This window comes from Talpa occidentalis, unplaced genomic scaffold, assembly GCF_014898055.3.
Source record: "Talpa occidentalis isolate TD23 unplaced genomic scaffold, MPIMG_talOcc4v2.1 talOcc4.12, whole genome shotgun sequence".
In the NCBI taxonomy this organism is placed as follows: domain Eukaryota; kingdom Metazoa; phylum Chordata; class Mammalia; order Eulipotyphla; family Talpidae; genus Talpa; species Talpa occidentalis.
In genome coordinates, this window is record NW_023601212.1 from 46,819,565 (window position 1) to 46,842,613 (window position 23,049).

At 50.0% G+C, this 23,049-nt stretch overlaps 2 protein-coding genes across 4 annotated transcripts; one reads left to right on the forward strand and one right to left on the reverse strand.

The window, feature by feature from the left end:
• Positions 1-1,110: 1,110 nt before the first annotated feature.
• Positions 1,111-20,523, forward strand: B3GNT3 (UDP-GlcNAc:betaGal beta-1,3-N-acetylglucosaminyltransferase 3). Of its 3 annotated transcripts, none has more exons than XM_054693358.1 (3): positions 1,111-1,249; positions 14,832-15,437; positions 17,102-20,523. In XM_054693358.1, exons 2-3 carry the CDS (start codon positions 14,865-14,867, stop codon positions 17,651-17,653), a joined length of 1,125 nt encoding a protein of 374 aa, XP_054549333.1. In that variant the 5' UTR covers positions 1,111-1,249; positions 14,832-14,864; the 3' UTR covers positions 17,654-20,523. The 3 variants fall into 3 exon arrangements, with proteins under 3 accessions (XP_054549333.1, XP_037362038.1, XP_054549332.1); XM_037506141.2 differs by lacking the exon at positions 1,111-1,249 and adding an exon at positions 1,452-1,489; XM_054693357.1 differs by lacking the exon at positions 1,111-1,249 and having other exon boundaries at positions 14,485-15,437.
• A 619-nt stretch (positions 20,524-21,142) lies between these two features.
• On the reverse strand, positions 21,143-22,764 carry INSL3 (insulin like 3). The gene is made up of 2 exons (XM_037504407.2): positions 22,549-22,764; positions 21,143-21,697 (listed from the first exon to the last, which is right to left on the reverse strand). The coding sequence occupies exons 1-2, from the start codon at positions 22,736-22,738 to the stop codon at positions 21,489-21,491; spliced, it is 399 nt and encodes a 132-aa protein (XP_037360304.1). The 5' UTR covers positions 22,739-22,764; the 3' UTR covers positions 21,143-21,488.
• Between the last annotated feature and the right edge of the window lie 285 nt (positions 22,765-23,049).

A 23,049-nucleotide genomic window follows, 5' to 3' on the forward strand; every position in this document is an offset into this window, starting at 1 on the left:
CTCAGTCTCTTCTTCAGCTTCTCCTATTCCTGCTCAGCTCCACCCTCCCTTGGGTGGTGCAGGGAACCTCCCCCTTTCCTGGGGACCACCCTGTTACAATCCCCCCTTTTAATTTTTATTCCACCATATCTATGGTGGCACAAATCTCAGGGTGTAGTCTTAGGAGACAGTCTTTTTTTAGGGTTACAATATGTGTAAGAGAAGCAACAATTAGTCAGCAGCATTGTCTATGAATATCCAGTATGACAGTTTTCCATTCTGAAAAATAGTTCATTATACCAGCCAAAAGAAAAAAAAAAATTTGGAGCATTGGCTAAAACAAGATAACAAATATATCAAATTAGCAAATCGACATATGAAACAAACACACCGGAGAAACCAAAAATCACATTTGCGCTTATGGTAGTCAGTGCCATAGGGAAGCCCAATTTCCCCATGGGGCTGACTAACCACGGATGGCTCTGTCCTAAATCTTCGTGGTCGCCAAATCTGTTATAGGACAGGGAGAGGGGCAGCCCAAGCCCCACAACCTGCCTATTCTACATGGGTTCTGCCATCCGCCGCATCAACACAAAACATAGGAGACTTTAATGGGAAGGAACTTTAATTAAACTAGGAAACAACACAGGTAAGGCAAAGAGTCTAGTTTCTAAATGAAGCACCCAAAGTTACCCGTCCCCTCGTGGGTAAAAGTCCATCCATATGGGATTGGCCCAGAACAAGGCCCCAAAGCCTGCCACAAGTCTAAAGCATCTTCCAGTGGGGACCCACAGCAAAGGGTCACAAACAACCGGACAAGCCCGGAAGGAAAAGAGCAAAATCAACATCAAGATAAAAGCTGCCATTGTCACCTCCCCACGGGTCTCACCCACATCTGTGTCACCTAGTCCACGACCAAAAGACAAGCGCAATTTCTTCACGTGTCTCTAGGCTCCATGTGCCTCCTCCAGGTCTCCTGGCTCCATCCTGCTCCTTCCTTCCTCAGTCTCTTCTTCAGCTTCTCCTATTCCTGCTCAGCTCCACCCTCCCTTGGGTGGGGCAGGGAACCTCCCCCTTTCCTGGGGACCACCCTGTTACAGAATCTTTGAACGCCCTGCAAAAAACCCGAGAGCCACTGGTCACCCTGCCTCCTTGCGTCTTCCTCACTAGCTGGGCCAGCACTGCCAGGGGCCCGGGCCGGGGGCTGAGGAGGCGCTCCTTGCACGTCTCCAGCCGCGGAGGAGCTCGCCCAGCAGCAGGCGGGACCTCGGTAGGGTCTAGAGGCCGGGAGGACGGCTGCAGGGGCGCTGCCCCGGCCGTAGGGGAAGGGGGCGGGGCCGGCAGGGGCCCTTAGCTCGGCGGCTGGGAAGCCAGCCCCGGCCGGGGGAGGAGGCCTGGCTGGAGGGAGCGAGGCCCTGACGGGGCGGGGGCCGGCGCTCAGGTGAAACCCTTCTGCCGCCCGGCCGAGAGCTCTCGGGACGGAGATCGGAGGCTGGGCCGTTGTGTGTGGGTGAGTACTGGGGGCCTCGAGAGGTCAGGCTGACCCCCGTGGGCGTGGGTGGGGTGGGGTGGAGCAGGGCCGTGGGGTGGCGTCTCCGCAGCGTTTACCCTGAAGCCTCAGGTTTCAAAACCCAGTCGCCCTCATCTATCGGTAATAATAATCGCCAGCGTTTCCAAGGCGGCCTGGGAGCTGGTGGAGAGGGAAACCCCCCTAGCCTAGGGGGTGGGAGGTGACCCAGGCCATTTCTAACATGGGCCGCGCATACAGTGACCCCACCCCAAAGCCGCGTCCTCTTCCCCAAATAGGGCCAGATAGGAAACCTGGAGTGGAGCGCTCAGTGTGCACTGGCCGTTACTATCGCTGCTGTCTTGTTGAGATTGTAAACATGCTGATTGATTGGGAGGGTCTGGGCTCAAACACCACCTGATTTCCAGGTTGGGTTGATTGTTCCTTTTTTCTTTTTAAATTGAGGCAATATTGGTTTTGAACCCGTATGTGATTCAGAGGCATAGGCTCACACCTCAGAAGCAGGTCTTCACACCCACCCACCTGCTAAGGCATCCATAGTCCCTAGAATTATTGCTTCTTAAGGGAGAGCCACTGCTGACCCCCAGCCCTGACAGGTATTGAGCTAAAGCAGACTCAGAGCAGTCCCAGATCTCTCCTGGGATTTCCAGCTCACAGCCTCCCCTGGGGTTCAGATCCCTGCTCAGTCAGTTATGTGTAGACAGGGTGCTCCTGGTCTCTGGCCATACCTCAGTTTCCCCTCCCTGTGGGAGAACAATGACCCTACACCCATGAGGATGCTGCAGGTATTCAACCAGAGAATCTTTTATGATGGGGGTGCTGCTATCCAGAAGAAGGGCCCATCACTTCTGTTTCTTCATTGGGCCTGGATCAATGAGAAGAGAGGGAGGCTGAACTGGGATGCATGGCCTACTACTTCCTTTAGCCTGTTTCCCCTTCTCAGAAATGAGCCCAGAGACGCCCTTAGAGGCTCTACTGGGGCAAGGGTTGGCATCTGTCCAACCCCAGATCTCTTCCTGGAGTGATGTGGGATGTCCCAAGGAAGTGGGGATGAAGAGGGTAGGCCAGTTCAACCACAGATGAGTCATCCTAGGCAAATCCGGATTGGAAACAGTCTAAAGGGTGCACCTTACCCTGCTCTCTAAATCCCACCTCTGCTCATAAGTCCAGCTGTTCACCTGTGTGTGAATATTGGGTGTATGTTTGCATAAAGTCCACTGCACACATTAGGTCTCTGACCCTATGTGCCAAGTGGGGTTTGTGGTGTGGGGCTATGGGGAAGGTGAAAAAAGTCTGTAAGTGCTTCAGTCACTCAAAAGGCTCCTGCCATCTATCACCATAACTGTAGCAATCATTAAAAACTGTAGCAACCATCATAATTACAAGTATATGATTAACCAATTTTCCAGGTTCCTGACCAAGTTTCTTTATGGCTCAGAGGTTTGTGGGGACAGAGTGGGGAACAGAACAGGCAGACTGACTGAAATACACTGCTGAGGGGAGCAGCAGGCGAGACAGGAGAGGTCTGCTGCGCCATGTGGGTAGCTCCCTGGCTGGCTGCAGACAGCTTCATAGTGAGTTGCTTAACCCCTTGCACCACTGGGAAGCCCATGGCTCAGAGTTTTTTAAGTCCACTTTTTAGTTTCCACTGAGTTTTCCCAGACCCCCACTTGGGACAGGGTCTCCTCTAGTCCCGATGTGGAATTCAGAGTGCAGGGGAAACTGAGGTCACCACTTCTCCCAAGGCAGTGTTCATACCAGGTGTGATTGAGTTGGAAGGAAGAGGTGTGTCCCCTTCATCAGGTATCTGCTCCCCCTCTCCTAGCTGCACAACTCTTGTTTGCCCAGCCCAGCCCAGCCCTTCTCCCTTCCCCTCTCCCTCACCCCCAGGGTGTAGAAATTCCTGCCACGTCTTATGGGTGTGGGCAACCAGCAAGGGGCCTTAGATCTTGCCTGCTTCAGACCAGAGCTTAGGGGATCCAGACAAGCTGGCTTAGCCTAGGGACTCTGGGATGGGCTGGAAGGAGGTAAGGTGTCACATGAAAACTTCTCTTCTGGCCAGCAGCCCCTTCCCCTGTGAGCCAGGGAGAATGCCCAGTGTGGGCTCTGTCTGGCTTGACTTGATTGACCCCTTGTGGGGAGCCACTATCAACATAGCAAATTAAAGAAAACCCTGCCAAGTGGTGGTTAAACACAAGGGTTAGGCTCCCACTTAACCCTGAATGAGTTCCTTGGCCTCTCTGTGCCTCAGTTTCTAGCCATAAAAACAAGACCCACACAGCCCTTCCTCTCTGTCCAGGTGTGAAATGTAGACGAGCAGATGGTGGACATGCCACATGCATGTTAACACTAATCCTGATTATGCGGCTCATTATGTTTCTGTTCATGACATTTATCTTTGCACAAGAGAAATGTAGTGGCAAGTACAAGACCTGATCAGGCTAAAGATGTGGGGGTCCTTCAGGAGGACCCCAGAAGAAGGGCCCATCACTTCTGTTTCTTCATTGGGCCTGGATCAATGAGAAGAGAGGGAGGCTGAACTGGGATGCATGGCCTACTACTTCCTTTAGCCTGTTTCCCCTTCTCAGAAATGAGCCCAGAGACGCCCTTAGAGGCTCTACTGGGGCAAGGGTTGGCATCTGTCCAACCCCAGATCTCTTCCTGGAGTGATGTGGGATGTCCCAAGGAAGTGGGGATGAAGAGGGTAGGCCAGTTCAACCACAGATGAGTCATCCCAGGCAAATCTAGATTGGAAACAGTCTAAAGGGTGCACCTTACCCTGCTCTCTAAATCCCACCTTTGCTCGCAAGTCCAGCAATTCACCTGTGTGTATGTTGGGCGTATGTTTGCATAAAGTCCATTGCATACACATGGTTTTTTACTAAATCAGGGTCTGGTCATGGGCAACCAATCTAAGAGATTATCTTTATCTTCTTTTGTTTACTAAAGCAACTCCTGCTTTTTGTAAAAGGGTCTAGCCCATTATTACAGGAGGGCCAAGTTGGAATAAGCTGGTAAAGAGCCTATGAGGAATCACCCTCTGGTCTAGCAGGTCAAGATTCAAATCCCACCAACCCTCTTCACCTCGACTGCTATGTGACCTCTGGTACGCAGGCACCCTCTCTGTGTCCTGGCCCAACTGCAAACTGGAACTAAGGGCCCTCTGGGAAGCTCAGGAAGAGTTGCTGGAGTTCATCCACAGGCCAGGGGCTCATACCTTCTGCTGCAAGTGCCTCAACTCCCATCCTGGAGTCTCTTCAACCCTGTAACTTGCTCTTCTCCAGAAAATTGTCTTGTTTGCTGCTGCTCAGTCCCCCATTAGTACATAATTAGCACATAATCTCCATGGGCATGGGAACACATCATGCTGGCTGAATCTAGACCCAGGTGTGGCATACACCTGGTTCTCAGAGCACCACCTGGGTGCAAGTGATAATGATAGCTGCTGTCACTGTAGGTGGTTCATAAATGTGTCACTTGGAGAAAAGAGCACCATGCAGTCCTCCAGCCTCTCCTAGGTCTTGGGTCTCACGTACAAAAATGGGGTCCTTCCAGATGCTTCTGTCACCCCTGCCCCTCACCATCACCACTGCCTTTTGGCAACCCCAGAATGTTCTTTGCCCCCATCAAATCCCAGCTGTGATTGGTGAGAAGTGTAGGCACAGTGATGGCCACAGTGATACTGTTAGTTGGTACCTGCTAGAGCCAAACCCTGAGTTTGAGCATGAGGATTCAGGGGCAGGCCTTCTCCTTGCCTGCCCCCCTTCTCCTCTGATGGTCAGAAGCCAGGTCAGGATGTCCTTCCCCCGGGGCCACCATGGTGCTTCAAGGGCAGCTGTTAAGCAGTGGGCCCTCATTTTTCAGATTCAGAAACTGAAACCCAGGGGTTAGACAAGTGGGGACACCCAGACCTGTGGGTCCCTGGAGTTGGGGTGAGGAGGGTGGAGAAGGATGGTGTGTCTGAGGAGCCTGAAGAGGAATTCAGAACTCACCCCCTCTGAGCCTCAGTTTCCTCATTGCAAAGTAGGAGCATTATGTGGGGACTCCCCAGTGTGATGGAGCCTCCAAGTCAGCATTAGACAGGACCCCACAGGCTCAAAATAGTGCAGGGCAAGGATGGGGGTTGGAAGGGACATGACCAGGCCCCAAGTGTTCAAATGGGCGGGGCCTTGACACCTGGATGACTGGACCCCCGTGTGTCTAAGCCTCTGTGCCTCCCTGGCTTCCCAGGGACAGTGACAAGCAGACCCAGGTGCCTGGAGTCCTAAGGGCCTTGGCTATCACTTGGGGCTAAGGGTATGTGGTCAGAGCACCTCACCAATGGGGGCTCTGAATTAAATCTGCTGTGCAGTCTGTCTCCTCTGTGCATCTAGTGTCTCATTAGCAATCAACGAGTCATTAATATTTAGTACCATGTTATATGAATATTCATAAGTATTCGGTGCCCATGTACATTAGTACCTTGGCATTATTTAGTGGCTTGTTCATTTTCATGATGATATTAATATTCATCCCTGTGTGATTTACACTTTTAAATTGTTGCCTTACAACTATAGTTGAGAATTGAACATGGTTTGAAACACATGGATCCACTTATATGCAGATTTTCTTATGGGCAGACAATATAAACTTACAGTATCAATCTAGTCCAGTACTATAAATGTATTTTCTCTTCCTTATAATTCTTTCAATAACATTTTCTTTCCTCTAGTTTACTTTGTATAAGAACACAGTATGTAGTACCAGTAACATCAGCTATTTATGTTCTCAGTAAAGCTTCTAATCAATATCAGGCTAGTAGTAGTTAAGATTTGGGGAAGTCAAAAGTTGTACTCAGATTTTTTATTCCCCAGGGGTAGGTACCTCTAACCCCCAAGTTGTTCAGTGGTCAACTGTATTGTGCATATTATCAATACAGGTGCCTTATGCATATCCAGCGGGTATTCAATACTTCATTAGTATTCTGCGCTTCTTGCTCATTAAATGCCTCACTCCTGGGCAGAGGTTAGGCAGGGGAAATGGTCAGTTCCAGTGAGTCAAAGTCAGTATTATTTCCTCATGCAGCACACACCGGGAGCATCACATGCGGGCACAGCCTTGGAGAACAAGATCCCCATGCTTAGCACTGCGGGCTTGTTGGGGAGAGGGCAGAGAGAAGTGCATAACTTTCCCACATCCAGTGGATGTGCGTGCTGGGAGGTTGGGGCCCCTCTAAGGAGGTGACATTGGACTGAGACTGAAGATCAAGACGAATGGGGGTGGGGGTGGTGGAAAGGCAGGGCATCCCTGGTGAAAGGAAAAGCCGAATGGCAGGGCTAAGCCTGGGTATTTAAAGGAGCTGGTGTGGCTGAAGTGTAAGCGAGGGGGCAGAGGTCAATAGAGATAGGGGATCCAGAGGAAGCTCTTAGGTCTCAGCCAATAAGGGTGCTGGAGGCTGTGGGTTGTGGGTGATGTCAAAATTACACCAGAGCATTGGAGGCTAACTGCCTAGGCAAGCTGGTATTGCCCTGGGGGGCCTCGTTGCCAGCTGTGGCATTATGTCCAGTCCAGAGGGAAGAGCTTGGGGGAGGCCCTGCACCTGCAGACAGGATTTGGATATGTTCACCCATCAAATACCTGTTGGGTTTCCCGGATACTTGCATTTCATCCCAAGACCTCTTGCCTGGCCACCACACCTGGGTCACCTGCTGCCTCATTTCATCCCTGTGTAAGGCATGAAAGCTTCTCACATTCTGTTCCTCCTGGTCCTTCATTTTCCATCCCCCACTCCAGGCTCCAAAGAGTGACAACTTCCTTCATCATATTTTCTGAACCCACTCACTTCCCTGCACTCTGCTGACTGGCCCCCGTCCAGACTCCCAAATTCTCCCTTCCTGCCTCTACCCCTACCCTGACTTCTTTTCCTCCTGAATGGCCACAGGGGACTTCAAAGCATAAATCAGTCTTGTCCCTCCACCATCATATGCCCTCCGTGTCTCCCCATTGCTCCCTAGAGGCAACATAAGAGGTTCTTGATGTTTGCCCACCCCCCCCCCCCAGAATGGTCTGACAACCTTAACCAACCCCTAGAGCCTGCCTACCTCAGACCCTTTGTGTTTGCTTTGCCTTCTGCCTGGAATGCCTTTCCCCAGGGTTTTACCCAGATAATTCCCCATCCTTTAGGATGTGCCCAGCTGGTCTGGTCCCCCTCCCCTAACCCCCAGTGGCTCCTCCTTCTTCAACAGACTTTATCAAGGTTGCCACTAAACTGATCACTTCTTCCCATTTTAAGATCGTAAAGGAAGAGCTGGCTTGGTAGTGACTGTGACCCTGCATACAGTAGGCACTCAATGAATACTCTGCAGTCCATGGGTCACTGCAAAGTAAAAGGATAGGACGTGTGCACTTCATTGACTCACCAGCCTAAACCCAGGGTAGCCCAGCTGGGAAGCCTTGAACAGCCTGGATTCAAGTGTTCTGTCCTTCATCACATGGTCCTTGTGACGGATTCTGAAAGATTCTGAGGCCCTAGCAAGGAATTGCTTCCTGTGACTCCACATCGTGGGACCCTTTCCATCAGGGTCATGGTTTCAGTTCTGCTTTACTCTTACCCTCAGTATCCCCATTTGTAAGTGAGGACTCTAGGGGCCCTGAAGGAACCAGAATGGCCAGCCAAACCCCTGAGGTGGTCACCACACAGGCAGTGTGTGCCAGCCCATTGACATGTAATTGCAAGTGACCTTTCAGCAAAAGTTCAAATTGCAAGTCCTTGAACACATCTTGTTTTATTTCCCATTCCCTGCTTTTGCATTTGCTCTTTCCTCCACCAGAATGCCCTTTACGTGATTCATAGGTGAACTCTTAATGCAACCTTCAAAGCTTCAACTTTAGTATTCAGTTCTCTTCCTCTGGCCCAGTCATTATCCCATGAATGTCTGGCTCTCTCTCACCCAGATTGGAGGCATCTGGGGGACCAGGCCCAGGGCTGAGGCTGCCAGGTTCTCCAGAATTTATTTGAATGAGCATTTTTCATGTGTGTGTTTTGGTATTAGAGTTGCTGGTACTCTTCAGAACCACGAGACAAAATGGGTTGCTTCTGTGGTAATGGCAAGCACCCCCTGGCCACCTTGGCTCCCTGAACCATTTCCCCATCTATAAAATGGGGGTGATTCCCTCAGGTTTGTCCAGCCCCCATGAACTTCAGGTAAGCAGATTTCTGGGCTTCAACAAGGCCAATAATTCCATTTTGCAGTGAAACCTGAAGAGGGTGGGCAGCAGAATCTTGGGTGGGGATTAAGAAATTGAACCCAGGTTTGGGTAGAGTTTCTCATCAGTCACCCAGCCCCCTCCAGCAGAGACCACAGAGTCACTTCCCAGGCTCTTGGAGGAAGTAATTCCAAGAGGCGTCCCTTCCTTGGCAACCAGGCCCCTGTACCCCAACATCTACTTTAATAGTGTGAGGTCCCAGCTCTTTCAGATAATAAACCATGAGAACAGGTTAATGACTACTTACCACAGAGGCACCCACAGCTTTACTAGACCTGTGAATTCTCAGCATTAATAGGTTCAGTGAAAGAGAGGCCTAGAGGTTCTCTCTCACACCAATCTGTATGTGGGGGGCTGTGAAGTTGGTAATTTCCCATTTGAGGTTTTTAGGGACAATAAGTTAGCAGGGGCCTTGGTGGATGGAAAAGGGAAAGAAGGGACCTCCCTGATGGTGCAGGGGTTAAAGACACAGCACTATCAAGCTATTGGCAGCCACTGCAGCCCCATTTGGATTCCCCAGCCAGCCAGGGAGGTGACCCACATGGTGCAGCAGACCTCTCCTGTCTTTCCCGCTGCTCCCCTCAGCAGTGTATTTCAGTAGATCCGCCTGTTCTATTCCCCACTCTCTCTGGTGAATCCTCTCACCCCCTCCCGCACCTCTAGCCTACACCCCAGTTCTTGTATGCATAAATAAATCTTTTTTATAAAGATTTATTTATTTATATAAGAGCTGGGGTATAGGCCAGAGGCACAGGAGGGTGAGAGGATTCACCAGAAACACAGCAGGGAGCAGAACAGGCAGATGGACTAAAAGCACTGCTGAGGGGAGCAGCGGGTAAGACAGAAGAGGTCTACCGTGCCATGTGGGAATCTCCCTGGCCAGCCAGGAATCAAACCCACACTGCAGAGTTTGCAGACAGTTTCACAGTGCTGCACTCAACCCGCTACACCACCGGGAAGGCCCTAAATAAATAAATCTTTAAGAAAAAAGAAAAGGGAAGGAGATCTTAGAGGTATTAATGGAGGCTATTATGGGGGAGGGAGGAGGAGCCACTTTTATCCTGTTCCCCCAACTTGAACTCACAGGAACCTCATGACTGCTGCAAAGGTAGAGTAGTCAGAAGACCCTCTCAATTGAGAGAAACCACAGGCCTGGAAATGCAGGTAGCCAACAAGGTCTTTGTTTCATATGCAGAGTTCTTATAAACAAGAAAGAAAAATGCAAGGAAGAGGCATTACAGGAATTAATTAAAACCAAGTGGCCACCCCAAGAGGTTCTATTTTTTTTTTTAACTTTTTTTTAAAGATTTATTTAATTTTTTTAAGATTTATTTATTTATTTGTTTGTTTATGAAATATTTATTTATACAAGCACTGGGTACAGTCAGAAATGCGGAGGGTGAGAGAATTCACCAGAGCCAGAGCGGGGAAGAGAACAGGCAGACTGAAGAAGTACACTGCTGAGGGGAGCAGCGGGCGGCAGGAGCAGTCTGCGCGCCATGCGGGACCCTCCTCCGGTGGCTGGGAGCAGCCTGGGATCAAACCGGCACTGCAGAGGCTGTGGGTAGCTTCCCAACCCAGCGCTCAACCGCTGCGCCACCAGGGAGGCCCTAAAGATTTATTTATTTATGCATACAGGAACTGGGGTACAGGCCAGAGGTGGGGTGGGGGGTGAGAGGATTCACCAGAGACAGAGAGGGGAACAGAACAGACAGATTGACTGAAATACACTGCTGAGGGCAGCAGTGGGCAAGGCAGGAGAGGTCTGCTGCGCCATGTGGGTAGCTCCCTGGCGGGGGATCGAACTCCTGCTGTGCTGCATTGGCTGCCTGTAGCTTCATAGGTTGCATCTTAACCCCTTGCGCCACCGAGGAGGCCCAAGAGGTTCTATTTTTGACCCCATTAATGAGTCATTTGTTTGTTTATGTCCTCTCATGCCTTCCCCTTCCCCAAAGCCCATGTTTAACTGAGTTACAAGTATTTATATTTGCTTTTGCTCTCAAGCCCTAGTTTGGAAGTTTAAAAATACATTCCCAGTGAACTGATATATAGATGGTTAGGCTTGTTTTCTTTTTAATGAATATATAAATAATAATAAATCTCATAATTAACTCCATATGATGAATTTGCATAAAACTATATCAAGGTTCTTTGGTCACGTCCTGACACTAATTATCTGATCTTCTCTCATTTTTACTTCTCTGTTTGGTTTCTTTGTTGTTTTAGCCCAGGATTTCTCAGCCTTGACAGTGTTGACATTGGGGCTGGCTTGTCCTCTGTGAGAAGCCCCTCCTGTCCCTGTAGGATATTCATTTAAGCAGCGCCCCTGATTTCCACCTACTTAATGCCATTAGCAGAGCTGCACTGCCACAGTGCCCAACTCATGACAACCAAAAATGCCTCTGGACATTGCCAAGTATCCCCTGGGGCAGAATTAGCCCTAGCTTAAAACCCCTGGTTTTGATTCTAAACTCCAAATGGGAGGTAGGGGGTGGCCCAGGAGAATGCAGGGGCATCTCTGATCTGAATTCTTTTTGGCGATTTGTCCTACTACTGCAGCTAGTGAGGTCTTCCCCATGCTTACAGCTCTTCCCCACGCTTACAACCCTTACAGCCAGCTTTGCCTGGGAGCAAAGACACATTTCAGATATAGTTCTTGCCACCCATCCTGGACACAGCCTCTCTTCAGCACAGGAAAATGTCCTGTTCTTTCTCGTGTCACTTTCATCTGTTCACAATCTCATCCCAAGTTATTTGCCTCCTTGGGTCTCCCAGACCTGCTCTTCAGAAGCCAAACCCAGGGGCTGGCAGCCAAATCTGGGACAATACAGGCTCTGTGCTGCCCACCTACAAGTAGGAACCTGCATCTGCTCAAGAACCACTCGCTCATTCCTGCCTCAGGGCCTTTGTGCATGCTATTTATGTCCCAGGGAAACTTTCCTCCCAAACCCCAGCCAGGCTATTTCCCCCATGCCATTTATTTCCCAGCTTAAGTGTCATCCAGAAATCAAAATCCAAACCTGCCACCCAAACCCATCACCTTGTATCAGTTCATTGAGGTTTTTATTAAATGTTTGTTGCCCCTCAAACATTTAATAGTGGTAGAGACATTTAGGACTCCTATGCCTATTTACCAAGCGTCCCCAGCTCCCAGAAATGTCTGGTGCACAGAAGCCCAATAAATATTAGTTTGAATTTATAAATGTATAAAATCATTGAGAGTCAATATTTTTTCAGATTTTGTGGCAACCAAATATTCATCATCCTCTCAATACATTTATTGAGCACTTACTGTGCAGCAAGCACAGTTTCAGGGGCTGGAAAGAAGGTGGTGAACAAGACAAATAGCACAGAATTCACTTTCTGCTAGGAAAGATGAATAAGAAACAATACATTTTCAAAATTGTATGTATTTTTTAAAAATATATTTATGCATACAAAAACTGGGGTGCAGGCCAGAGGTGTGGGGGGTAACAGGATTCACCAGAGACAGAGTGGGGAACAGAACAGGCAGATCGACTGAAATACACAGCTGAGGGGAGCAGCAGGTGAGTCAGGAGAGGTCTGCTGTGCCATGTGGGCAGCTCTCTGGCTGGGGATCGAACTCATGCTGCAGTGGCTGCCTATAGCTTCATAGGTTGCATCTTAATGCCTTGTACCACAGGGAGGCCCTGATTGTATTTTGGAGATGAAAAGTACTATGGAAGAAAAGTAGAACATGGTGGGGGCTCAGGGCTACCAATGTCAACCTGAACACTTCCCTGTGAGGGAAGGAACTGTGTAGAAATCTGGGGATCCAGTCAGAGGGAATAACCTCTGTAAAGTGCCTGCATGTTTGAGGTTAAAATCACCAGAGCAAGACTCAAAGGGTTGATTCCTTCCATTTTAGATTTAAGCTCAGAAAGATCAAACTTCTTTTCTAATGTCACACAGCAAAACCTGTGAAAAAGAATCTGAGTCTACCTCAATTAGCATCAATTTGTAGCTCCATTAGAAATAGGACGTTAGGACCTCCCCCCGTGGCTCAGCGGTTGAGCACTGGGTTGCGAAGCTGCCAGCAGCCTCTGCAGCGCCTGAGGATCCCACATGGCGCGCAGACCTCTCCTGCCACTGGCTGCTCCCCTCAGCAGTGTATTTCCTCAGTCTGCCTACTCTGCTCTTCCCTCTGGCTCTAGTGAACTCTCTCATCCTCCCGCACTTCTGACTGTACCTAGTGCTTGTATAAATAAATAAATCTTAAAAAAAAAAAAAAGGCATGAACTTAGAAAATAAAAAAAAATAGGAAGTTATTCTCTTCCTGGTTCACAGATAATACCTGGGTGGGGTCATTTGGGGCTAGAAGGTCTTAACAGAACTAATGACTGTCCCACACTATTCAGGTGCCAGTTGGGAAATCTAGGAGACCATAGACTAATACAGGCACACTGAGGAATCCGGAGGTAAATGCTGACATTCACATATTCATTCAACAAATACTGAGTGCCCACTAAGTGCCAGGTGCTAAGTATTCCCTTCATAGCTGCACAACCTTGTAATTGGGGATTTCTCAGATTCCCCCTTTATAGGCAAGTGCAGGGTATGAAGAACACACAGCCAGGGAACAGTAGAGTTAGAATTTTTTTTTTTTTTTAAAGATTTATTTATTTATTTATTTATTTATTTATACAAGTACTGGGTATAGTCAGAAGCGCGGGAGGGTGAGAGAATTCACCAGAGCCAGAGCGGGGGGCAGAGCAGGCAGAAGGACCGAGGTACACTGCTGAGGGGAGCAGTGGGCGGCAGGAGAGGTCTGCGCGCCATGTGGGACCCTCGCCGGTGGCCGGGGAGCAGCCGGGGATCGAACCGGCGCTGCAGAGGCTGTGGGCAACTTCGCAACCCAGCGCTCAACCACTGCGCCACCGGGGAGGCCCTAGAGTTAGAATTTAAATCCAAGTTTTGGGCTACAGTATCTGTGCTCTTGAATGCTGAGTGTTCTATACTTCTCCGAGGTAAGTGCTGCCTTGGGCCTAATCCAGCATTTTCAGGATGCACTGGAAAATACATCCTTCAATTTAGACCTGGAAAACAGCACAAACACTATCTTTCTGGGAAAACAAACAAAAAAATTGAAGAAGTTCAGGGAAGCCAGGGAAAGTGTTCTGGAAGGGAGACCAAGGGCTCTGCCTAGACATGGGGAGAGAAACTTTCCAAGAGAAGGGGACATTAGAGCTGGGGTTTTGAAGAATGTGTAAGAGCTTGCCAGAGAGAAACATAATGAGTTTACCTTTATTCATAAATTCACTCATTCAAACCTCCTTGTTTTCCCTTTGTGTCATCATCATAGTGGATGGTGACAGAACCTCCAAAAAGCCCCTAGTATTGGGAAGACAGTCAGACAAAGACACTCCCTTGAAGTCATGACTGGGCCAAAGAGGATGACAGGGCTAGATGTACCAAACAGGGAACCAGGACTCTCTCTGAAGTATTAGAGAGGGCTTTCCATTTAGATCATTGAGATGGGTTTTAGAAGAGGGATAGGAGTTTGCCAAGAAAGATTGTTTTGTTTGAGATGTGTTGGGCCTGTGGAGTTAATGATGAACATACAGCCATGCTCAGGTCAGCAGATATTTAAAAATAGTCAAGAACAGGTGACAATTGGATTAAAATTCCAGAAGCTTAGAGCTTCCTTGAGAAGCTGGTAAAAAGAGAAGCAAGAATCCCAGCACTTCTTAAATGATAAAATGGGAGTTTTCTGCCTTGCTGGGGGAGGCTCTTTAGTCATATCTTAAGCAGGAGGAGGCCCAGGCTGCATAAGGGGTTTCTGGACACACCCAGTCTTGGGAAATTGAGTTGGCATCTCCTTACCTCCCTTTTTCTCTGTAAATATTTAATCCTCAAGCAGGGCCTGAGCAACTGTCAAAACCAACAATGGGCAGGGGAAGGCTGAAAAAGATGGGGAACACAGAATCAGTGGGGGTGAATTTAAATATTATACCAATTTGAGCAACTGGGAGGCTGCAACCAGGTGCTGTTGTCTATACATAGTCCCCCAAAACCCTTGGTTCCCTCCAGGATCTTCAGTGGGTGTTATTCTCTGCAGGAGCTGCCCAGGGGTCTCCCCTAGCTGACCAGCATGAGGTGTTCCAGGTTCCGGAAGGCCGAGGTGGGCCTGTTTCTGGCCCTGGGCAGCGCTACCTTCCTCCTCCTCATCTTCATTCTGCACATGGCACCACCCACCTGCCAGGTCCCAAAGGAGCCGCTGGGCACCCCCACACCTCTGACCTGGCAGGCTGTGCCCACCCACCCACCACCTGTCCCCTGCCAGGCCAATGGCTCAGTGACTGCTCTGCCTGACTTTGCCAAACAGCCACAGCACGTGCGCAACTTCCTGCTGTACAGACATTGCCGTGACTTCCAGCTGCTGCAGGACGCTCCACCGGACAAGTGCGCTCAGCCGGTGTTCCTGCTGCTGGCAATCAAGTCCTCACCCCAAAATTATGAGCAGCGGGAGCTGGTGCGGCGCACTTGGGGCCAAGAGCGAGCTGTGCGGGGCCTCCAGCTGCGCCGCCTCTTCCTGGTGGGCACTGACCCCAACCCACTGGAGGCCCTCAAGGTCAACCGACTGCTGGCGATGGAGGCGCAGGCACACGGGGACATCTTGCAGTGGGACTTCCACGACTCCTTCTTCAACCTCACTCTCAAGCAGGTGGGCCAGGGATCACCTAATTGGGGCGCCTGCCCTTCCTGCCCAAATTGCCACCACCTCCTCTGAGGGGCCCAGGGGAAGACTTCATGGATGCCTCCCTAAGCCCCACACTATCTTCCAGGTCCTGGAAGCCTCCTTCCCTAAGGCAGGCAGGGAGGTAGGGCAGGGTGGCAGAGGTTGCAGGCAGCATTCTGAATCCTGTGAGGCTTACATGAGAAGATGTTCATAAGGAGAGGGAGGGAACACATTTTTTTGTTCTGGTTATGTCTCCTCCAGTTTTGGGGAAGGGGTAGAGAGATTCTGTTCATACACTGAGGAAAAATTAGAGGCCCCAGGAGACACCTGATAGGGGTGGAGCAAGCTAAGTAGAGACCTCCTGTGAAAAGGGGTTCAGTGTGGTTCCTATTCATCCTGAAGAGAGATTCTCTGGTTTTAACTTATCCATTGCTATTGCCAGAGGTGGTGGGGGTGAGAGATTCACCAGAGACAGAGTGGGGAACAGAACAGGCAGATTGACTGAAATACATTGGTTTTTTTGGTTTTTTTAGATTTATTTATTTATTTATTTATTTATTTATTTATTTATTTATTTATTTATTTATACAAGCACTGGGTACAGTCAGAAGTGCGGGAGGGTGAGAGAATTCACCAGAGTCAGAGTGGGAAGCAGAGCAGGCAGACTGACAAAGTACACTACTGAAGGGAGCAGCGGGTGGCAGGAGAGGTCTGCGCGCCATGTGGGACCCTCGGCCGGGGATTGAACTGGCACTGCAGAGGCTGCGGGCAGCTTCACAACCCAGTGCTCAACCGCTGCACCACTGGGGAGGCCCTGAAATACATTGTTGAGGGTTGCAGCAGGTGAATCAGGAGAGGTCTGCTGCGCCATGTGGGTAGCTCCCTGGCCGGGAATCAAACTCGTGCTGCAGTGGCTGCAGACAGCTTCATAGGTTGCGTCTCAACCCCTTGCACCACCAGGGAACCAGTGCTATTTTTCTGTTGTATGACCTTGTTCAAGGCACTTTCTTCTCATTATGAACCTCTGCTTCCTCATCTGCAAATGAGGTTGAAGACACACCTGTCTCCTAAGGTTGCCTTAGGGATTCAAGATAGGTGGGTGCTAAGCACTGTGCCTGGTGTGCAGCAAAGGTTATTATGGAAAAAGACCAGAACCTTTCAACATGCTTTAGTCTTAGAGCAAAAAACACAAAAGTGAACATCAGTTTGACACACATGATTCTTGTGGCTGTGAAGCACTGGTCCCATGCTGGGTACTGGGGAGATGGCACTAGTAGGAGAAACAGATCCCCTACCCTGGTGTATGTGTTGAGGGGGGCAGCGTAGATGTTAAATAGTAATTATGTAGCACCAAGTCTCAACTAACAGAATCAAAGGAGTAACAATAAATTGTCTAAGTTACCCAATTTGCAGTTACATCCCAGATTCTGCTGGAGGCATGTCCCCTTTGAGTTCTGTTTAGAAAGTTGGAAACAGGTGGAGAAGGGCAGCTGGCTGCTGAGGCTGGCTGGCAGGCTGGGAACTGAGGCTCAGCTCATCTGGCTGGAGGACACATCCTTGCTGGGACTTCCTGGGCTGGGTTAACCAACAGGGACCATGGCCAATGGCCCCAGCCCTCAAGCCCTTATGCCTGTTCACCCCACCAACAGGTCCTGTTCCTACAGTGGCAGGCAACTCGGTGCACTCAAGCCAGCTTCTTTCTCAATGGGGATGACGACGTTTTTGCACACACAGACAACATGGTCTCCTACCTGCAGGGCCAAGACCCTGACCACCACCTCTTTGTGGGGCACCTGATCCACAATGTGGGCCCCATCCGGAATCCCTGGAGCAAGTATTATGTGCCGAAGATTGTGACACCAGAAGAACACTACCCGTCGTATTGTGGGGGGGGTGGCTTTCTGCTGTCCCACTTCACTGCCGCTGCCCTATACCGAGCCTCTGGTGCCCTGGACCTCTTCCCTATTGATGATGTCTTCCTGGGCATGTGCCTACAACAGGAGGGCCTGAAGCCTGCCTCCCACAGCGGCATCCTCACGGCAGGTGTGCAAGTGCCCTCAGAACACCTGTCTTCCTTTGACCCCTGCATCTACCAAAACCTGCTGCTGGTACACCGCTTCTTGCCCTACGAGATGCTGCTCATGTGGGATGCACTGAGCCAGTCTGGCCTGACCTGTGGCAAGCTGACACAGATCTATTGAGGTGGAATCAGGGACCCCTGCCCCTAGGCTGCTGTCTCCACCTCCATAAGAAAGGCAGCATCTTGGGCCTCCCTGGTGGCACAGGTGGTTGAGGGCCGCACTGTGAAGCTGTCCGCAGCCTCTGCAGTGCGGGTTCAATCCCTGCCGGCCGGCAAGAATCCAGCATCTTCCTCCCAGGAAACAGACATTTCCCTCCTAAGTGGGCAGGACACAGGACAGTGCCAGGGAGAGTTTGGTGCATGAATTGTCTGGCTGGCAAACTCCTACACATCCTTCAAAACTTACCAGGTACTACTCAGACCAAGGTCCAGCATATTCCCCAGCATCTTGTCAGCTAGAGTGACCCCAGAAAATGTCTGGAGCATTTCAGAAGCACTTCTGTAAGGGTTTCAGTTGCTACTGCATTGAGGTCATTTGAACTGAGGTGCCACTTCCCAGCCCTGACCTTGATCACGAGCTGGACCCTAAGCAGTGGCCATCCCCTTCTTGGTAATGAACCTATGGTAGTTTTATGGTGAATGGTTCAAGGCCAATTGGGAAGTCCTGGGTCCACATGAAGATGAAGTGAGACACATTTTTCAGGCCCTGAAATAGGGATTCTATTCTTGACCCCTCAGATGGTGGGAGGGAACAGACACTGTGGACTGGGACCGCCCCCGCTCCCTGCTTGTGGTACTAAGTGTCCTATGGTGCAAGTGTTGGGCAGGGGAGGCCTGGACAGCCACCTGTTTGGGCTGTGGGATCTCAATATCTGGCGACACTGGAAGGGCACAGACCTCATACCTGTGCTCCCTAAGAATACAAAGAACAGCATTGGGATTCACTGGACTCAAGGCCAGCACACACACTATGCAACCTAGAGAAGGGGGAGATTCGGGTTCTTAGGTGACTCAGATCCCTGATCCAGGAATGGTCCCCACACTCTGTGTGTGTCAGCATCAGGAGCTTCAAGCAAACCATTGACTCCCTGCCCCACTAGCCATGGGCAGGTGTCGGACTTGGGTTTCACAGGCATTGGGTGGTGTGGTACCTCACATGGCAGAGTGAGGACTGGCATCCTCAGAAAATAAAACATTTCATGAACACCTAGAGGTTGTTTTTTTAAGTGATTTGCAAGATTTAACTCAAACCAATCTACATACCTAAGTCTCATTTTCAGTAGAAAATACACACCAGTGAAAACAGCATACGGATGAGGTAAGCCTGCAGGGGTTTCTATCAGGCAAATCTGATATCTGATCCCCTCTCACCACTGCTCACACACCCTCCATGACTTCTGATTGCCCTCAACTCATCTTCCCCAAGACTAGGTCTCACTGCCAGCTTTATGGCAGACTTAGCAAAGAGAAACACACCTGATGGGACTGTCCTTGGTCAGGTGGGACACTGAGTTCACCTTGGCCTTCCACTTCCAGCAAGTTGGCTGAAACCTGCCCCAGCCACTACCAGGCTTACCTCCTTCCCCTGGCACTGCAACTCTACTATCTTCTGTCCCACCTCCTCTCCTTGAGTATTTATTGTGCTCCTATTGGGTGCTACACGCCTCACCCTGTATTCTTCCTCCCAGCCCCACAGAAGGGTCAGCGAGTGCATTCAAATAGGAAATCCTCAGAAGTGGTAAGAGATTTAAGGAGAATTAAAATGGACAGGGCACAGACTGAAGGGGATGAGCATGAGCCGGGAGGACAGGGTACCAGGACTGCAGAGATGACATTGGAGCTGAGGCCACGGCCTTGAGGGAAAGGAGAAGAGCACTTAAATAGTAAGCACAGCATGTGCAAAGGTCCTGAGGTGGAAAGAGCTGGGAGCATTTGAGCCACAAAAGGGAGACAGGACTGGAGCTGAGTAAGTAAAGAAGATAGAAAAGGAGGGGGTACAGGTCTCAGGGGTTAGCCACAAGGGGCTTTATGGGTTGAAGTAAGGGGAAAGGGTGCATTTTGTACCACTGAAGGATGGAAGTGACATGATTGATTTCGAAGTTTTAAGAAGCCTGGTGGCTACAGTAGGAACTGTTGGAAGGGGAGGTGACAGCATCCAGGTCTGGAGGATGTGGGGACTGTATCACATATCTCTGTGTTTCCCCATTGCCCTGGGAGGGAGTCCTTCTCTCCCACTCTACCGAAGCATGTCCCATAAAACTGAATGACAAAACTTGATGTCCACTCACTCAAAATATGGCCTTTGGCAATGGGATCTTTGCAGATGAATTAAGGTAAGGATGGAGATAAAACCACTCTAGGGGCCTCCCTGGTGGCACAAGGGATTAAGTCTCAGCACCATGAAGTGATTGGCAGCCTCTGCAGCATGAGTTCAACCCCTAGCCAGGGAGATGACACACATGGCACAGCAGACCTCTCCAGTCTCACCCACTGCTCCTTTCAGCAGTGTTTTTTCAGTCAATCTTCCTTTTCTGCTCCCCACTCTGTCTCTGGAGAATCCTCTCACACTCCCACACCTCTGGCCTACACCCCAGCTCTTGTATGCATAAGTAAAATAAATCTTTAAAAAATATTAAGAGAAAACCCACCCTGGATTAGGATAGGCTCTAAATCCATTGAGAGGAACTTTATAAAAGACACAGTGAGCACACAGAGAGATGTGGAATAGAAGGTGATGTGAAGATGGAGCTAAGGATTGCCAACAGTCACCAAAAACTTGGAGAAGGGCCTGGGACAGATTCTCCCTTAGAGTCTTTCAAAAAGAACCAAACTTGGGCCTCCCTGGTGGCGCAAGGGGTTAAGACAAAGCACTATGAAGCTATCCACAGCTACTGTTCGATCCCGGCCAGGGAGGTGAGCCACATGGCGCAGCAGACCTCTCCTGTCTCACCTGCTGCTCCCCTCAGCAGTGTATTTCAGTAGATCGTCTGTTCTGTTCCCCACTCTGTCTCTGGTGAATCTTCTCAACCCCTGCACCTCTGGCCAGTTCTTGTATGCATAAACAAATAAATCTTAAAAAAAAAAAGAACCAACCTTGTGGACTAACTCTGGTCTCTAGAACTGTGAGGTGAAGGTATAAATTTAGGTTATTTTGTGCCCTCCTCCCTCCCCCTACACCCAGTTTGTGGTAATTTGTTGCTACAACTTTAGGAAACAAATGCACCTGGGAACAGATCACACAGACAGATGATTGATCATTTTTACCAGGGAGTCACATAGAATCCCTATCTCAGGATAAACAGAGGATACACGTGAAAAGAATAGTCAGAATTGGATCAATGAAAGTCCACGCATTCAGATATCCATGTGTGCCTCCACACATGAATTATTACGTAGACATTAATTGACATTAGAGCGCCAAATAGGTCTTCACAGAGACTTGGATTCAAATCCTTGGTCATTTCCTACCTGAACATCTTGGGAGGCCATCTCCTGAGTTTCCCACACTGTCTTGTGAGGACTCCACTTGTTATCAAGCTCCTAGATGGGTTGGTGGTTCCATGGCCGCCAGGGGACAATCCCACAGGAGGGCTGACCCAGAGCCCTCCCTTTTTCTGTACAAACTGCAGACAGCTGCTTCAGATTCTGCAGGACCTTTATTCTTTTACTATTGAGGAATGATCACAAATTCAGGGAGGGTGGTGCCTGGGACTCCTCTGAGATGAGGACATTTGGATCTTGGGATCTAAGATCTAAAAACCAAGGATCCTTCAAGCTGGCATTGGGGTACAATTTTTCCCCAGTTGGCCCCACAGAGGGCAGGCAGGTGGCATGGAGGGAGGTAATGAGCAATGTCCCTCCAGACATCTGGCTTTATGGTGCTGTGTGGCCTCAGGAGCCTGCCAGGCCAGTCCCCTCTGGGTCTCAGGTTCCCCAAAGCCATGCACCACATGGATTCAGTGAGGACAGAGGGACAGTAGCTTCTGCCGGGTACAGCCATGGAGGCAGCATTGGTGGGCAGGGTTGCTGATAACTACCTGCCGGCGCCTGCGACCATGACGTGAGGCCCTGGGCAGGGGCTGTGGGGCAGGAGCCAGTGCGGGTTCTCTATCAGCTGCCAGTCCATGGAGGAGATGTTGTCCTTCCAGCCACTGCAGTAGCTCACCTGGGAACAGAGCAGAATTCAGTGTGGGCAGGGGACCCCTCCATGCTGTGTGCACGTACCTGCACATTTACATTCCATCAATGAGGTACCAAACACAGTCATCACACATACAAATGGAAAGTAGATGTTTATTAAGTGCCTATTGTATATAGGCATTCATTTATGCACTTCCAGTGCATACACTCACAACTCATGCCCACATTCAAGTCCCCAGGAGCCACCAACCACACCAACACACAGATACTACACAACTCATATACACATGCACATGCATGTGATCTGATACATACATGTGCACATGTGTCTGGGCCATGGGCACACACCATCACACACAAGCCCTCAGGTGAACACACACAGTCACATACCCCCAGTCAGTCCCTACTACCATGTGCACACAAATGCACCATGCAGGACTCACAAGCGTGTGACATACATGCACACACACGTGTTTTATTGCCTCTGTCCCTGGGTCAGGACTAGGGAGAGAAAGAAGTACTGGCCTCAGGCGCACAATTAAGGAGGCACCCAAACAATTCAACATTTAAGATCAATCATTTTAATGCAATATTTCAAATAATCAAACTTCATGCAAAAATGCATGAAGATCAAAGCACTGAAAGTATAAATAGAAACAGGATCTGATCATGCACATGGAAAATTCTGCCTCTGTTGCCTCTTACTGACTCTGGCCAAGCAGGGGCTGCATCCTCCGCTGTCTTAGACAACACTCAGTCAGCAGAGGGACCTAGGGAACTTGCGTGCAAAGCCTTCTGCCCACACCCACGTGCACCTGCAGCTGCCACAGCCCAGAATGCAGTCCTGCAGGGACCCCCTCACTTCACTTTACTCACGGTCACCACCAGCCACAGGCCGCCTATCCTCAGAGGACCAGCGCGGGCCACCACATAATCGCACCAGAGCACGCACGAAGTGATGGCCGCACAGCTTCTCTGGAGCCTCCTGGGTGGGTATAGGATGCAGAGCAAGGGCCAGGGCCGGGCCCACAAGTATCAGTGCCCAGGTGAGCGCTCGGGCATCCATGGCTGTGGAAGGGCACCCAGCCTCTTCAGCCACCCATTTTATAGGCTCCCAGTCCACCCCAGCTGGGGCCTTGGAGAGGGACAGAGCATTCTGAAGGATGGCCCAAGGAGAAGGTCAAGGGCAGGGTCAGGGCAGGGTCTCTTTCCCTGAGTCAGGACCTTGGGTGTTATCTCCCCCAGTGGGAGCACTGGCTGAGGAGTCTTTTTCTCCTCTTAAACCATTTTAAAGAGCTGAAATAGATAAACTGAGGAATAATCCCATGGGGTTGCAGGGAGGAGGTAGCATCTGGCCAACTGAGACCAAAGATACTC